This window comes from Ischnura elegans, chromosome 7, assembly GCF_921293095.1.
Source record: "Ischnura elegans chromosome 7, ioIscEleg1.1, whole genome shotgun sequence".
NCBI lineage: Eukaryota > Metazoa > Arthropoda > Insecta > Odonata > Coenagrionidae > Ischnura > Ischnura elegans.
This window is the reverse complement of record NC_060252.1, coordinates 118,006,283-118,023,980: the sequence shown is the minus strand read 5'-3', so window position 1 is coordinate 118,023,980 and position 17,698 is coordinate 118,006,283. Positions and strand designations below refer to the sequence as shown.

Here is a 17,698-nt window from a genome sequence, read left to right as displayed (position 1 = left end):
CCATGCGTCGTCCGCCTCCAGTCCGATAATAGTGCAGTGTTTTGTGAATATTCCCCCGTCTGTGAGTAGTGCTTGGCATTCTTCGCCCTACCTCATATTAGGTGCTACGTCGTTGGTGTTCAATATTTGATTTTATTCATGATAGTGTTTGTGTTTTTGTGTCTTTGGACTACCATGCGTGTAGCATAGATAATTCACTTCCTTAGTTCACTTGCCTTTAGCACAATGACTTGGTTAAAGTGGTATTACCTTTTTAGTAACATTATTGCTTTCATTTTAGTAGTGCTTTTACTAGATTGGCTTTTTGATTTTGGTGACGGTGATTTTTGATTGATGATTGATTTTCATTTTTTTGCTTTGGTGTAATTCATTGCTCTCATGTACGTTCTTTATGAGAACATTTATGTTTTTCTGTTTTACTTTGGAGTTGCGTAAACTTGTGTTTTACTTAGGTGTCGGTTATCGTTAATTTTGTGCACTTTTGTGCATTTTTTGAATTATTGTCTCATTGAGAGCTCTTCAAGCTGGTTATTTACCTCCCTTTTTGATGCTTTGTATGTAGTCTCCGACGTTATTGGGAGTTTCAGTTATCGCTTTTGTGTTTAGTGGTTTTGTGTATTTTTGGATTACGGGTTTATATTTGCTTTGGTCACTCAGTTAGTACGTTTAGTGTTACGATTTATGTATTATGGCTCTCTCTAATTTGCCTGTTATCTTGCATTATATAAGTTGCATTCCCATCTCCCTGTATTACCTTGTAATGATTTTAATTTTAATTCTCATTTGTGTTCTGATACGCGTTGTTTGTATTTGCTACTTATTGTGTTTCATATTATTTCAATTAATCTTGCTTGCGGTGGACACGTTTTTGGGCCCGTCCATTGTCAGACTCTGCATGGGCTAACGCTGTTTTGCTGTCTCACACGTTCCACCCTTTATTTCATTGTGTTTTCGGTTTTTGGTGACATCCATTTTTTTTTGTGTGTGTTTTTTGTGCTCTTGATTTTGTGTGCATTTGGCATGCTTCTTGGACTGCCAGTCCGCCTCATCGGCCTCTGTGTAATTGACTGTAGCGGTCGGTGACCCTTTTGTTTTGGGTATCCTTTAGTTGGCTCCTTTTTATTTTACTTTGTTCTTTTATGCCAATCCGACTTCATCGGCCTTGCCTTTTGTTTGGGCAATCTGTTTTATTGGTTTTTTTGTGTTTGTGTTATTGTTGTCTCTTACGGTTTGTTGACATGGCGTCGCCCCTCTCACGCCCCCGCCCTCCTCCAACAGATGGCGCTTGGCGCTGAGACCCTACTAGCTCCGCGTTAACTTCCCGGGTCGGAAAGTTCCCCGGGGGGGGGCATATGTCGGGTCCTGCCCGTAATTTCTTCCCGTTCGCCCCGATTTCTCTACCCTTTCCAACCACCCCCGAATTCCATCCTCAAGACGAGAGACGCTGGAGGTGAGATTCAAGGTTAGATACCCAATTATTTGACCGTCGCCAGCTGCACCGGCCCAGGGCCGCCTTCCAAACTTTCCAAAGCCATTATCCCATTAATTTCTTAAGATTAAATTCCTTTCCCTCGACGCTGGCCGCTCCCAAGGTGTTGCAAGCGTCCTGCATAAGCGCTAAGTCATTATCTCTCGAACTGTGGTTGTTTACTTGTTAGTGATGCATTCAGATGACCGCATTCTTCCGTCTCCAAGGCGGTGCATCATTAGTTGGGCTTATGCGCCTCTTTTTCTTGAGCTTGGTATTTTTCCATCCCCTCAAAAAAGGTCATCGTATAGAGGATGCGTCTCTGACGCCATCCCCCACCCCACGCGTAACACCTAGGGCGTGTCATGGAACATTCTAGAAGCTTTTCCTACGAGACTATAAATACCCCGTCTTCTGATGAAGACAGTCGCTCTTTGGTAAATCTCTGACGGCGAAGCGCTGCTCCGCGACACCCTCTGCCGACCGCCACTTCGACGCCACACCCTTTGCCGAGTTCGCTGCCTGACCTCCGCTCCGCTGGATCCCTTGTCAGTCGCCGCTTCTGCAGTTGTCTTCCCCGCCTGCGATCCTCGTCCCCTTAACTCCGACGTCATGTCACACCGTTTGTGAGTAATGTACTCGTAATAGTTGGTTATTAAATGGAATTACTTAAGATAATGTGTGTTTTCTTTCCTAAAGATCATCCCTATTGACATGCGATCCTAACCCTGAGTAATTACGTCCCTAAATTCCGTGATGCTCATTTGAGTACACGACAGTATGAATGCTGGGAAAAGCCCGTGTGACGTCATTCTGGTTCCAGCTACCGCCGTGTAAAGCCACTTTGGAGCAAGGCTATGAGCGCCGCTATGATGCATGCTGCTAGCAGGTAGTAGAGTACCCTGCTAGCTGGTAGCGCTCGGCTTAAATAAGGATTATAAATACCATATCAAACGAATTAAACATTCCGACCATAGGCAGTTTTAAAAGGTGATTATTAAGAGATGTTTCCCTAAGCTCTGTGCCTCATACATGCATTTGTAATCTCAGACGATGTAGAACTCCTATCTACTCGTATAGAAACTAGGTCCCTGTGACGTCACGTGGAGTGGCATCGCATGGGCACCAATCTGGCCTCTTTCAAATGAGGTTAAAATTGACCATTGCCATTCGTCTGAACTGGGATTTCTAAAACCAAATAATTTGTATATCATGAATACACTAATAATGGGTAAGGAATTGCAATCAATGCCTTTCGTTTTCTTTAATGAAGGAAACTACCCTATTGGACATTCTCCATGAAGAGTAGTGTCAATGATTGAATTTACGTGGTGTGGACATAAAAAGTTTTCAATCCTCCACCTCACTGATAAGCGCCATCGAAGATACCGTTGGTAAGTACATGAATTTGAATTTTAGTTATTTTCAATTGTATTTGACAAAATATATTTTTCACTAATGATGTTTCATTAAGTTTTTTTCATGCACTTTCATTCCTGTGGTTCCATGCAATATTTTTTGCACAATTCAACATAATGAAATTTCTGTTTAACAAACCTATCATGGCAGTTCATAGAATTACGTTATACAGACATTTCACTGCATTCAAAGAGGGATAATACGTGAAAAATAAGAAAATTCAACACAAAATTCAGCTTCCAAAAAGGCAAAATGTAGTCATACCACACACAGCCATATATTTTAAATGGCATACACTAAATTCGTTATTCATTCTCACCCATTGTTAAACCATAGAACTCTTTTGATAAACTTAAAACTTTGTTAAAATAATCGTGAAAATTATATACATCATTATTTTCACTGTTCGACATAGATTATGTCCTAGAGACATACAGTAAAACCTCACCTTAACGAACTCCCGCTAAACGAAGAACTCCGTTCAACGAACAAATACTATTGGTCCGGTCAATTGCCTATGTAAACACATTAGTGAAAAACCCCGATGAACGAACTCCTCTTTTACGAAAACTCCCGATCAACGAAATGAAATTTCGGCGCGATTGAGTGAAATTCACCTCTCAGTCACCAATTTTTCCGGTTAAATTTTTATTTTCATATGAATAATTTAATATTCGTAGCATTGGAGGGCAAATTAGAGACTTCCACTGAATAAGCCAATCAGAATCGTCATTATTAACCGTAACCATAGCCTTCCATCGTGTGTTTCCACCGACCCCAACTCGCGGCTCGCGGCGAATTGCGAAAAATGTTAATGCTGACTTTCGTAAATGACTCAATGTCCCAATATTTACACGCTCAAAGATATGATATCTAGAGCTATGTACTTCGATCGCATTCTTTTGATGGTTGTTTAAGATACTTTACAGAATTACAATGCGTAAATTCCGAGAAGCTTTTTCACTCGCCGCCATCTTGGATAACTTCTTTAAAATTTAACTAAATTACGGGAGATACTTTGCTACTTACTAACTTTTGGTCTTTGAAAGATTCTCCTGGTTCATTTTCGGGGTATTACTATAAAGAATATCATACGACCATTATTGCAATTCCCTCTCCTGCATGTTCCATTCATCGTGAAATAAAAATGCTGGAAGATGCTCATGCAAAAGTTTTCAGGAAAAGCAAATTTATGAAAATAATATCTGCGAGACAAAAATGAAAATTTGTTCCAACACAAACAACTAAGATTAATCGAGGAAATTAATTATGCATTTTTAACATGATCACGCAGTTTTGAAGAAAATATTTTGTGAGAACAGAAATTTATCAGTTGTCATCATCTCCAAGGAAAGGAAACGGAATATATTTTCCGTATTCCATGAAAGATATAACGTAGTATCGCCAGAAAAGGTTCATTAATTATATCACCTGTTAATCATTTTCACTCTGCAAAATACCATTGATTTTAACCCTTGTACTGCCAGCCTATTTCAGGTGGGATGTACGAAGACTGCCAAGGCTATTTTCCGGAATTAGCAACATTTCAGGTTTAAAAATTTCTCAGCTACTTAATAATATTTAATACTTCTAGATTTTTTCCCAATTCCTAAGATATATTTATATCTTATAACCATAGATAGATTAAGGGGGTTTACTTAAATTACAGCCGATAAAAAGGCCACAATCACAAAAAAGTGAAAAAATTTCGCTCAAACAGCAAGGACCGATATATCAGCCCGTTGGCAGTACAAGGTTATATCTATTTTTCAAATTGTTATCTAGGAAATGTTTAAATGTTTGTTCAGAAATACCCCCCCCACCACCTTACCATCTTCCCCCTAACCCCCCACCTTATCAAACATCTATTTACGCTAGGTCTTTTTGTATCACCCCTTGCGAAATATGGAATCAATAGGGTAGTTACCTTCATCTAAGGAAACGAAAGGCATTGATTGCGATTTCTTACCCACCATTACTGAATTCATAATATACAAATTATTTGGTTTGAGAATTCTCAGTATAGACGAATGGCAACGGTCAATTTTAATCTCATTTTAAAAGGCCAGATTGGCGATGCCACTCCACGTGACGTCACAGGGACCTAGTTTCTATACGAGAAGATACGAGTTCTACATCGTCTGAGATTACCAATGCATGCATGAGGCACAGAGCTCATGGGAAACGTCTCTTAATAATGACCTATCAAAATTACTTAAGGTCGGAAAGTTTCCTTCGTTTGATAGGGTATTAATAATCCTTATTTAAGCCAAGCGCTACCTGCTAGCAGGGTACTCTGCTACCTGCTAGCAGGGTACTCTGCTACCTGCTAGCAGCCTGCATTGCAGCGGCGCACATACCCTCACCCCAAGGTCACCTCACACGGTGAAAGCAGGAACCAGAATGATATCACACAGAGTTCCAGAGACCGTTTATTACTATTATTCTTCTCTCACCCAACTAACAGCGTTCAGTGCATCTTTGCGTGGTGGTTGAGCGTGCTCTTCTGCGAGAAGCGCTTGTGGCACACACCACACGCAAAGGGCCTCTCCCCCGTCTGCACCCACAAGAGAGTTTGCAGGCACCGCAGGATCTCTTCTGGGGTCGATACCCGTGATGCTGTTTCCCACCCATGGGTGGCGGCGATGGCAAGGATCCTAGTACGGTTGAACCCAATGCTCCTCATAGTGGTCGAAAGAGTCGGCCATTCAGACCCCAATGTGAGTAAGAGATGGAACTCATGTCCGTCCCACCTGGTGAGCTTCGGGGAGTCCTTGTTGTTTGCCAGGAGCGTAAGCAGCTCCAGAACCTCCTGGTCCGCCGGTGTGGGCAGCATTCCAGGCGCGGTGGCCGGGAGAAGCTGTCGAAAGTCGTGTTCCAGGGAGAGGGCCTGGGAAGCTGGCTACGATGCCGGAGGCTGTGACTCAAGGTATTGCGATGGTTCTTGTGTGGAAGGCAGCAATGGTTTTGTAATGATAGGAGAAACATCGGCGTAAAAATTTAAATGTCACGCGGAGCGAACAGAAACTACATGACAGAAATAATGAATTCTTAAGGCCGTTTTACACGGGGCATGGAATTGTGCAGATTAGAGCTGCATTAATTTCTAAAGTGGCGTGGATTGCACGAATGCATGAACGAAATTAGATCAGGGGCTATTCTGCCATCTCGCATCCACGCATTCTCACATGTGTTCCAGCAATTCACCGCTTTACACAACACAATTTTGATCGCGCCTTTGGACGTACGTCAGATTGCACAATTCCATGTACCCTGTAAAACGACCTTTAAAATAGTAAAAGAAGAGATTTCTTAATATTGTCAAGCCTATGATTTTTCCCAAGCCCTTGAAAGAGTTCTGATGCCCTGAAATATTATAATCACCTGGAAAGCATCAACAATCTCAATTACAACATCAACATATTACCCCTCAAGCCGTCCCAATAGGTGCATGGCCGAGGGTGAAATCAATTTTTTCAGGCTGTGTAACTGATTAAATTTGTATATGAGAGCGTATGGGTTGGAGAACAAGGGGATGTCATTGCCAAATTCGACCCAGAAATATGAATGTGAAATATCAAATCAAGTCATCGCACAAATTCAATAGAGTTGAATAGTTTTTGCAGATTGCTACGTTGAACAAAAGCAGCCTTTTTTCAGGCGTTTCATCATCAAATTCACAGAGTAATCCAAAAATACAAAATGGCCCACATGATTCCATGACATCACAGCTTCACAGGTAAACAGACATCCTCAGCGGAGGGAAAGATATAAGAAACACTCACGAATTGGACGAGAGAAAATTTACAATTCCTTCCACTTCCAATTCGAAGTATTTTCCAGGAGACTTTCCTTCATGACTTTACCTGTGAAGTTTGACGGCACTGTGGCTCTTTGAGTGCTGGGTCAGGTCGCTTGCCTTGACGTATCGTTGTCTGCAATCCCCGCACGCAAAGGGGAGCTCCCCCAAGTGGTGCGTCCTTGCGTGGCACAATAGCTGACTGCTCTTGCCAAATCCCTGGCTGCAATGCGAGCACACGCAATGTCTGCCACTATCCCCATCCGCCACATCCTCGAGCCCTGTTCTCGGAAGACAATGAACGCACATCAAAGAAGAGTGAAGAAACAGGCCAAACTCCAATACAAGCACACCAACATAGCCTGTATAAATGTAACATACACTAAGTCAAAGTCCATCTTTCAAAGTGTACAAACAAATCAGAACATGTATATGCACAAACAAAGCGCCTGTAAGCAAAAGAAATTTTACAACAATCCTGGTTGATGCCACGTTATTACTGCGATGGATTAGAATTTTAACACACCGAATATTACTCATATACTTTCAAATAATATTATATTTACGTATTTACAAGGACAAGGAAGAGGTTAGCTAGCCTCTTTTCATGCAATTAGCCTTATGGCTCAAATTGATTCCACAGGATGTCCAACCAATCAAAGTATAAAAATTCATGCACAGTTCCCAGTTTTCCAAGAAAAACTGAAAAAATTCCAGGTTAATCTCACATTATTACTGTGATGGCTAAGAATGTTAAGACACTCCAAATCATTTCAATGCTTCTAAATAATATTATATTTATGTGCATAAAAGGACTAGGATTGGTTACTTAGCACACAATGCATTTAAAATTTAAATACATTCAATTCGAGCCAAGACGCTACTTTGATCTGATAAGCGGATTTTGATGTCCCACGGAATTCTAAGTCTTTGTGTTTTTGAATGTTACATAAATCATAGAGTGATAGACATTTCGAATATGTTGCCTTGTCCGTCATACCACATTTTGCTGCAGCGGTAGAAATTATACTAAGATGGTGCACTTAAAACTGAAACAAACATTTTCAGCCAGAAAAAGGGCGTTGAACTGGAAAAATTATATGTGAAATGAATTTGAAAAAAAATTTTAATATTCCCGGTTTGAGCAAAAATTCATGAATACCGTATAAGCACTTTTAAGAGGCACACCTTTTTTCCCCAGAAATTGCAGCCGAAAATGGGGGAGTGCCTCTTACACAAATTTTTTATATTCCCCTCCTCCCTTTCCCTGGTCACTAGCCGAAAAAGAACTGAGTGGCCTAGGTTTCCAGCTGAGTCAGTCATCTAAAAACCAAGGTCAAAAACAAGCGGGAGGCAGTGGAGTTTCTTCCTTAGTGACATATTTTTAAAATGCTCCTGTTTGCGTTTCTAACTCGTAAGCATCGCACCATCACATTGGTAGGTACCTCAGATGTGAACATGGAAAAGATTACACGGGGTATTTTGCTCCGGAGGGCCCGCTAAATTTACTGCTATGGGTGGGCATACCTCAGCATTTATACTGCAAATAGTACACGCTTGCCAAACGTAGAGAAAAGTGCAGTTTTGAAGGACGATACCTGGTCAATAGTCAACATCTGTCTTGCCAAGTAATTTCCATTACGCTAGGGGCCTGCTTTTTCAAAAATCATCTTCAGACGATATTATAAGGGTTATTGCGATTGAAAATTATATTGGTGTCAAAACCTGCTGTTTAAAAAATTCAAAAGAGTGTGTACATTGTTTGACTGAATGGCGGATAGGAGAAATCTGAAATGTTTGAAAGTGAAGAGCTTTGAAGGACAGGTAGATGGGAAGGAGCTCGCTCCCTCCGTCTTTCCTCCACAACGAGGCTGAGGGCAAAGGAGAAAGGGAAGAACACGTCCGATCTTGCACGTGACGTCATTGTCTTCAAAGCGAAGGGGCAGCAATGTGATAAATGCAGTTTCAGTTGCCAGAAGTTTCCAGTCCGTCTTGTCTTGTTTGAATGCACTTATGCTACGCTTGTTTCTTCCGAAATTGTGCTGTTTGGACTATTTTGAATATTAGCAGCGGTAATACGGTAACAATAAATCTTTGTGTCAATCAATTAGAGCTTAAAAAACTTAAATTCTGTCAGATATGTGTCGCGTAGATTTCTTTCGTTTTGTGAACTTCGTGCGTGTCTTACGATTATTGAAAGCTATTGAGATATCTTCAGGCTCGCTAGGTGACTCACCCAGCATTAGGCCTCCAGAAACTGGGAGATCGATCAAGGTCAGTTGGTGAGACGGGGAAGGGTTGAAACAAGTTTCGATTGTTCCCACGTAACTTGATATTTTCCTTTGAGCAAGTGATTTATGGTCCGTAGGGTCTCGGAAAGGAAAATAAACGTCATAGGCAGGGGCTGATGGAGGGCTAGGGGTATTTTGTGAAATCTGTGCCGTGGTTATTTTTTAACGGCGCTGAGATTTCCCCGATTGTTGTCCAATCTCTTGGGAAGATTCACGCTATGTGCCTGTTATGTTTTGATTTGAAATTTTCCACAGCTGAAATTCTATTGCAATACTCCTACAAGAGCTCTAAAAAAATTGCACGTGAGTAGGACAAACATCGTAGTGCAACGGCGCATGCGAAGAGAGGATCGGAACTCGTTCTACTCCCTCTTATGGGATGTTGCATTCACGAAAGCAACGATTGAAAATTTAGGATTCAGATTCAATTTCTTTGACAAATTTGGATCCGAAGTACATTAAGGTGAAGGGCATTATTCGTGGATATTTGGATCTGAGGTATCCGATCCGACCGTCCCTAGTAAGCATCAGAAGGTTAAGGCTACAAGTGAATACCTACTAATCTCCGAGCGCCATACATATCATGTAAATTTAGCACAAGAATGCTGTGTAAATTATTACTATTGAAAGCGGAAAAATTGATAACTGTCGAAAGTCCAGGCTTAAGTCTGCTACACCGTGCGATAGGATAAAAAAATGCCGAAAAGTTTTCCTTTTCTTTAGCTCTGATGCTCAAAATAGGAGTGCGCCTCTTACACGTGTGTGCTTCTTACACATGCTTATACAGTAATTCACGCATAATTCCAGGGACATAATTCAAGCATGATTCCTGATTTTCCTGTGCACAACCTGTTATCCCACGTCATGGAGAAGGATATGCTAAAAATTCATGGACTTATATGGTGATTCTTATATGCCACATCATGAGAATATATTTCAGAGTTACCTACTTAAGAATCATTACATCTCTAGGGAAGGTTGTAGGATTTGATGGATAATGAAACAAGCCAATAAAGAGCTTCAATTATGGCATTGCACATTATGTTGAACACGTAATTATTGTAGAGAAAAATAAATACCACAAGAGGCTATCATAACTTGATGTCAAATCACTATTTTAAATCATCAGCTGGTCGTGAACATACATGCATGAAATTTGACCATAACATCAAATAAGTTTCCCATTTGCTACATTAACACACTCAATGCGGATGCCTTAAATTCAAGGCATCCCGCGCTAGCCTAGGACGCGGATGCCTTGAATACAAGGCATCGGTCCCATTAGGTTTCTCGGCCCGCCATCTGCCTCCGCGTCTTCTACTAGACCCTGCAATTGTGCCCAGCGTCTCAGTGTGTCTTCTCCTGTGACTGGATACAAGTCGTTTGCTTTCAGCAGATTTTTTGCCTTCTTTTTATTATTATATATTTATTATAATTTTATTATAATATTTAATATTTTCTTTATTAATAGCGCAAATTTTAATAATTTTGACCTATGTATGATTGTATACGATTAAGGAAGACATAATATCTGATATTATTGCAAAATATTTTTTCCGCGTGGCGGTGTGTTATGATAAATTTTCTCAGCATTGAGTGTGTTAACACCTCTTGGTCCGGCATCCTTTAAACTAGACTAGCCATTGGGGCCGGTTACTTTTTGCATTTCTTCTGGGTAGGTAGGTTTTCAATATATGTTCAAACTATTATAACGTCGATAAAAAAGACATCAATAAGAAAAACTTTCACAAAAACAAACAGTAAAGCTACCTGAAGACGCACAAACCAGAACTAGGTCGAAATAGTTCCAAATAAATCCGTAGAGGTCAGCAGGAGACTACACTGCATGAAAACGTAAAAACACGTGATCGGCACATAAGCGCTGGCGGCGGAAACACGTAAAAACATGCGTGCGGACCATAATGTGTTAATCATAATTGCATCATGTTTAAACACCATTTCTAATCTAGGAGTGTAGCGTACATTGATAGAATAGAATTTTAAGAACAAATTCTATCAATCTGTGTGATTTTTAGAGACTTCAGGATCTAAAAGAGCTTCCTACTAATTCAAGTATTGAACTTTTCAATTTTATTTAGTCAATTTACTCAGAAGCAAAACAACAACAATGAACATGTTATTTATAGAAACAGTTGAAACATTTTCATCTCCAAAGTGTACAACCAAATCAGGGCATAACTACACACACAACCAAAGTGCCTGTACGTCGAAGAAATTTCACAACATTATCAGTTCTGATTGCGGCTAGTAAATGCTGGCCCACTCAAAATCACTGGCCCCTGGTCCTGGATCTGACTAGGCTGCTTGCTGGCAATATCAAAATTGCATCGTCTAGTTAGAAGCAGCTGCTGAAATGTGATTTCGTCTAATAGTGCACTTGGTTGTGCCTCCAAAGTGGACTGGAGTTCGTCTTCACTCACAGCTGACGTAAGCGACGAATTGAGCGTGTTTTGTGTCTATCCTTTGATGTACACTTCACGCAACACATGTATGCGAGTATTCTGCCCACACTGCAGGATGGGCAGTTTGACGGATGGAGGTTCACTATCGAGAGATTTTAGTGATAGGCACCATTTTTACATATCATTTGGAAATGAAAAGCACTACTGTCTTTTAAACCATTACATTTATGTGTTTGAATAAACATGCACGCATTAGTGAATATGTACTTATTATTTGATAATTACAGAAAGCGAGCGCTATCGCATGATTTGTACCATGATCAGAGAGAAAATGATGTGATCTCTCTTAAGTCAATAGTCACTTAAAATGATTTGGATCGTTGGATACCTTTTTCCTTATTTACTGTTAGGTATAGGGATGAGTCGATTCCAAATGTCGATTCTCGATTCCACCGATTCTCGGGAACGGAATCGGAATGGAGAATCGATCGCCTAAAGTCGATTCCGATTCCATCAATTCCAGGAAGATAAATGTTTTGAGCATAGACTATAAGTTTGGGGCACAAAGGCTGCCACACACCTAAGCGGCCGCGGTGTCAGCCTTGCCCGCGCGGAGAATATGCCTGGCACGCGGGTGCTGCGACGAACATGCCTAAGAGGCCTCCGAAACATGAAAATGTCGGCAAGAGCGACAAACCGACGAACCCTGAAATGCCTCGTGTTTATAAGCTACTCTCAGAGAAAAAAATTGGAAAGCACGGGTTCGGGAAGCATTGCATGCGTTTTTCGTTCTTTCATCACCGCTGGTCATGGCAAATCAAATTATTACGATTATAAATCACATTCGGAGAATTCATCTGGACCACCAGTTTTAAAGTATAATATATCGATAGATATGTTTTTATTTTCAAATGTTATTTGAAGTCTGATGAAAATAAAAACGATCAGAGAACGGGTTTACCTGTGAAAAAAAAAGTTTCTTATAAATACGCGCTGAGAGCGGTTTTTTTATATAAGTAACTTTTTTTAGACTAACACACGTCTGCGTCAATAATAAAAAATAGACACATTCGCATTTGTATAGCCCAGTTTCATCAATGACACCCTTGAGGAAGTTGATACTAGCTAGGCATAAGCCGCCCCGGCCTCCGGGCAGACTCGACAGGTTGCGTTCGGCCGCCACCGCGCACCCGCTATGCTGCTCTGGTTTGTATATGAACGCTACACTATTGTTTAGCCACCGCGGCCAAATGAGAATGTAGCCACCGCGGCTATTGTCTTTTCAGGGATGGTCGGATCGGATACCTCCGATCCAAATATCCGCGGATATTGTTCTTCATCGGATACAACGGATCCAAAGTCGCGGAAAACATCGGATCTGGATCCGAAATTTTAAATTAAAGCTTCAGTGAATGCAACGACCCATAATGGTGGAAAGAGTTCCGATTCTCTCTTCGAATGCGCCGTCGCATGCGATTCTTGTCCTATTCATGAACCGTTTTGTTCGAAAGCTCTCGCAGAGGTTACGAGTAGAATTTCAGCTGTGGCCAGGATTTTCAGCCAGAAAATAAAAAAGGAAAAATACGAATGGCATATAGTGTGACTCTTCCCAAGAGATTGAACAATCATCGGGTTAATCTCAGCACCGTAGCATAATAACCACGTCAAAAGTAACTACGTCACAGATTTTAGAAAACCACCCTCGGCTGTCCATCAGCTCGTACCTCTTGTTTTTTTTTTCGTTTCCGAAATCACACGGACCATAAATCATTGTCTTTTCAGGAAAATATCAAATCACAAGAAAACAACTGAAGCGTGTTTAATCTCTACCTCGTCTCACCAACTGACCTTTTTTGGCCTACCTGCTTCAGTTCTCCGTTTCTAGATGACAAATGCTAGGAAAGTGACTTTCTGTGCCCGAAGATATCTCGATAGCTTCGACAGTTGAATGAAATGCACGAGATTAAAAAAAGAATTTGACCAAACGAGACGCATTCCTGACGATATTTCTGTTTTTTTTTTCAGCTCTAATCGATTGCAACTCAGTTTTCTATCTACAATTCTACAATTACACTTTACTGATATGCAACATTGTCCAAACAGCACAATTTTCAAAGAAACAAGCGCAGCATTAACCCCTCAAACAATTAGAGACGGATTGGAAACGCCAACTACATACATCACATAGCGTGCCCGACTTCGCTTTGAAGGCAACGACGTCACTGAAGCAAGATCTGACTTGTTCGTCCTTGACTCCCTCATTTGTAGCCTCATTGTTTGAAATACGGAGGGAGCGCGCTCCTTCCTCTCCACCTCTCCTTTACGCGCTCCTTCCCAGTGGCGTATCCCGGGGGAGGGTCCGGACCCCTCCCCATCCCCGAAATATAAAAACACAATTATTGCCCTTCACAAAAGAAAACAAAATGTTGAAAACTCAGGAATTCGCAAAATTTTTCTTTAACAAAATAAGTTTTTTCGATTATAATAAGTTTTAAAATTAGTTTACAACCTATTATTTAGTGCCCGGTTTTTTTTCTAAAATATTTCCCCCTGTTTTTGCCCCCCCCCCCTCCGAACGAAATACCTGGCTACGAAACTGCTCCTTCCTCTCCACCTCTCCTTTACACGCTTCTGCTGCCCACCCCTCCCTCAAGCTGAGCGGTTGAGCACCTCGTCGCTCGTGACGTTAATGATACACCGATAAAAATGTCTTTCATTGTGTATAAACATTTCCATTGAGATATGGAGAACCAATGAATGCCGTGTGCGTGCACTGTGGTATAAATTGTCGCGAGGATGTGCTAAATCCACCTCACCATAGTGAAGCATTTCGGGGTAAAACACAAGTCGGTTTGCAATGAGAAAATAAAATTCGGGGGAAACGTGAGTGAGGAAAATTTGAATTCAGTCGATGGCAGGGGGTCGCCAATCCAAAACCAGGGGGAAAATTTTTAAACAACAGGGTACATAGGAGAGGGTTTCAAACCAATTTTAACACCCTTCATAATAGAAAAAACTTCATTTTTCAAAGATTAATTTTTTTCATTTTTCATTTTTATAAATTCATGATTTTTAAATATTTTGTTTCCTTTTATGAAGGAAAGTAATTGTGTTTTTATATTTTGGGGGGTCCTCTTGCTATGCCACTGGTCACTGGTCAGTGGATCATCTAAGATTTTTCCTATTTTCATTTCCAAACCCAAGCATAACATTTTAGGTCCTGAGCATGTAGAGAAGTTTAAAAAAAACAACTTGAAAGCCTATACAAAAGATTTTTAATTTATAAAAATATTAAAATGTGTATGAAAATCTAAAAAGCATTCCATTAATTGTATGTACCCAGAATAAACTTGAATAATGACTTTGTTTAATGGCAGGAATTTGAAAATGCATTCGGAATCGAAAATATCAGATTCGAAAGATCAGGCTCCAAAAATCCTGGATCCGTCCATCCCTAGTTATTTTATTCTACTCCATTCTTAAATTTTAATGACAGTAATGCTACAGATAAATCAAAATCCCACCTGCTATAAGGAGTAAGAATCGATGGAATCAGAATCGAGAATCGGGAATCGATTTGAAGGAATCGGAATTGGAATCGGAATCGAAAAAAAGTGGAATCGACTCATCCCTAGTTAGGTATGCTCTCATATGGAACAATTTGGCCATAACTAATGGTTAATGTTAAAATTACAACATATTAAGGGTGTATGTATAAAAAAAGGTGAAACATTTATTGCTTAAAATTTCATTCCATACACGTAATCACGGCTGCATTAATGGTCTCTAGTTGTCTCGGTACGATTTGCGGAGGTAGTTAGGCCGTCTTTGGGGTGTCTCCTTGGTACGATAAGTGGAGGTTTTATGATATAAAGAGGTTCACTACATAGAGGTTTTACTGTATTAAGTTAATTATATGGGCATAAACCATAAATCAAAATAATTACAACATCAGAATATGGTGTCAATGATAACACATGATTCATTTTCCATAGTTGTAAATATAGTGCCATTGTATATTCACACATTTACTACAAGCTAATGTGGTATCTGATAAAATTGAAATAGGTAGTATCTTTTTAACGTGAATAGATAATCAAGTTAATGTTATTAATGTATGCAAAATCTGACTTCATAATTCTCAATATTCTTGTTGCTACAGACCTTCAAAGTTCCCAAAAATTTCTAAATTCTTTAGCACTACAAGAATGCCCTGCGACTTTAATTTTAAGATTTCTCAGCATGGAGTTGAGAATCCACAAAATTGAAATGGAACACAAATTAAATCGACAATCTCATTCACTATCATCTGTTCATTTTATCTCTGCGGGTCAGCTTTCGTGAGATCCCGGACACTATCGAAGGGCCTCGTTGAAGGGGAAGGGGTAGTACCGAGAGAGAGAGAGAGCAGGAGCAACCTTAGCATTGCCAAATGTACGTAGGCGCCCTAGTGTCCCACTGAAAAGGTGTGACTCTTACATGGCCACATGTATTTTGGGCCCGGCGGCGAAACAATGCATACAATGTATAGCTACTCATTTAGAGGGGATTGAGGATAATCCCATCTCAGAAGCCAGGATATTGTCCGCTAAACGCGAGACCACTGGTGAAGGGCATACATAAGCGTAACATTCTGATAAACGGGGATTGCAAGGGAATTCGTGAGGATGAGGATGCAATAAGAATGGAGAACAGTAGCACGACAGGTATTTAATTAAATAATTTATTTTGTAACTTATTGCTGGAGCGGTGTGGCTAATAAATCAACCTCTTCGTCTCCCCTCCCGTCAGTGTCTTAATTTTCGGAGTCACTTTCGGAGCCTTCAAAAAACACGCTCGGATATTACTCTTTTAAATCATAGGTATACAGAACTATATAGGTTGTAATACCCAAAAGTAAATACGGAGTTGAGGAAAAGGGTTAGGGTTTGGTAATAAAGGGATTGGAGAAGTACTGAGAGGGAGTAGGTGGAGGGAGGGAGTCGGTGCGGATGGGAATGCAACAGGTGGATAAAAAACTTTCGAAAAGGAGATGGAAAAGGATTGAAGTGGAAGAATAAGGAACAATAAGTTATATGTTGGATTTAAATGGAAGAATCGAAGAGCACCAAGAGAACGCGCGAGATTTGGCCACACAGGTAGCAGACTCACGAAGTTGACACGACAGAGGTCTGAGAGCGACTGAAATTCCAAAGTGCTAGGCCACGCCTACTGTCTGCTGATTGGAAGAGGGAAAGTCACAAGTCGATAAACTTTCCCTCCTCTCACCCCAACTCGGTTAAGCCACACCAGCTCACCCGCATAGATAAAGTGAACAGACCTTAGTAATCTAGAGCTTGGATAATAAATTGTACTGAGAAAAAGATACTAAGTGATACATGGGTTTTTCTAAAACTGTGACAAATAGTTTACTGGCACCACTTAAACGTTTTGTTTATTGGACGTCACCCTTATTTGTTCCAACAACGCGTAGGCGACCCAACATATTCACAATCTGCAGTCTGACGTTAAAACGGCAATATTTTTGCCAAATTTGCATTTAAGCCCCAGCATAGACCAATTTTCTATCCACTTCCTCAGTGTGTCATCAGTGGATACCGTGCTGTGACGTCATGCACAAGCACTCATGATGAAATTGTGTTTTCAGGCAGCTGATGAAGAGGTATTTCAAAAGACTCATACCTCAGTCATATAAAACGTCATTCATCCATAAAATTTCCATTGAATACAATAGAGTTCTTTCTCTAGTACTTTAACAAAATCATGCATGTTCCCCATTAGAAGATTCTCCCGGTCGTTGAACCCCCTGTTCCACGACGAATGCACTTACCGCTAACTCCTTGGCTCCCGTCGTCTGCCAGACCACACTCCAATGAGTGGTCACCTGTAAGGTCATTGCCAAGGAACTCCTGTCTTCACTCGACTGCCACTGTTTGGTTGAAGCAACGACTTCTCAACCTGCAGCCATGACAACCTAGAAAACAATAAGGACATTCTCATTTTAGAGAAACTGGGCCAAAAACATCCCCACCAGCCAAAAACACTCATTTTCTGATTGTACGTCTTCAAGAGATGTCGTAAATATAGTACAGTGTGTCCTCATTTAACGTCGTCCTGTTGAACGTTGTTTCACGATAACGTTGTCCAAAAATTGAAACCCTTCATCATTCAACGTTGTTGTTGCTCCACGATAACGTTGCTCAAATTTTACGCGACGAAAAAAAATTGAATGGCAAATAGGACGCAAGCGCATCTGATGTAAAGTAAATACTACTACATCCATGTCTCGTACAGTGAA

General features: G+C 40.6%; 1 protein-coding gene across 5 annotated transcripts in view; it reads right to left on the bottom strand.

Moving 5' to 3' along the window:
- LOC124161917 (Golgi reassembly-stacking protein 2-like) overlaps positions 1–17,698 on the bottom strand; it is a 100,764-nt gene that overhangs the window by 12,675 nt on the left and 70,391 nt on the right. For 4 of the 5 annotated variants that reach the window (XM_046538175.1, XM_046538172.1, XM_046538171.1 and 1 more), the window contains 3 exons: positions 17,231–17,374; positions 6,754–6,967; positions 5,344–5,830 (listed from right to left, as the gene is read on the bottom strand). In XM_046538175.1, the coding sequence (XP_046394131.1) occupies positions 17,354–17,374 (21 nt within the window). In that variant the 3' untranslated portion in view covers positions 5,344–5,830; positions 6,754–6,967; positions 17,231–17,353. The remainder of the gene's footprint in view (positions 1–5,343; positions 5,831–6,753; positions 6,968–17,230; positions 17,375–17,698) is intronic. The other variant, XM_046538173.1, reaches the window with a different exon arrangement.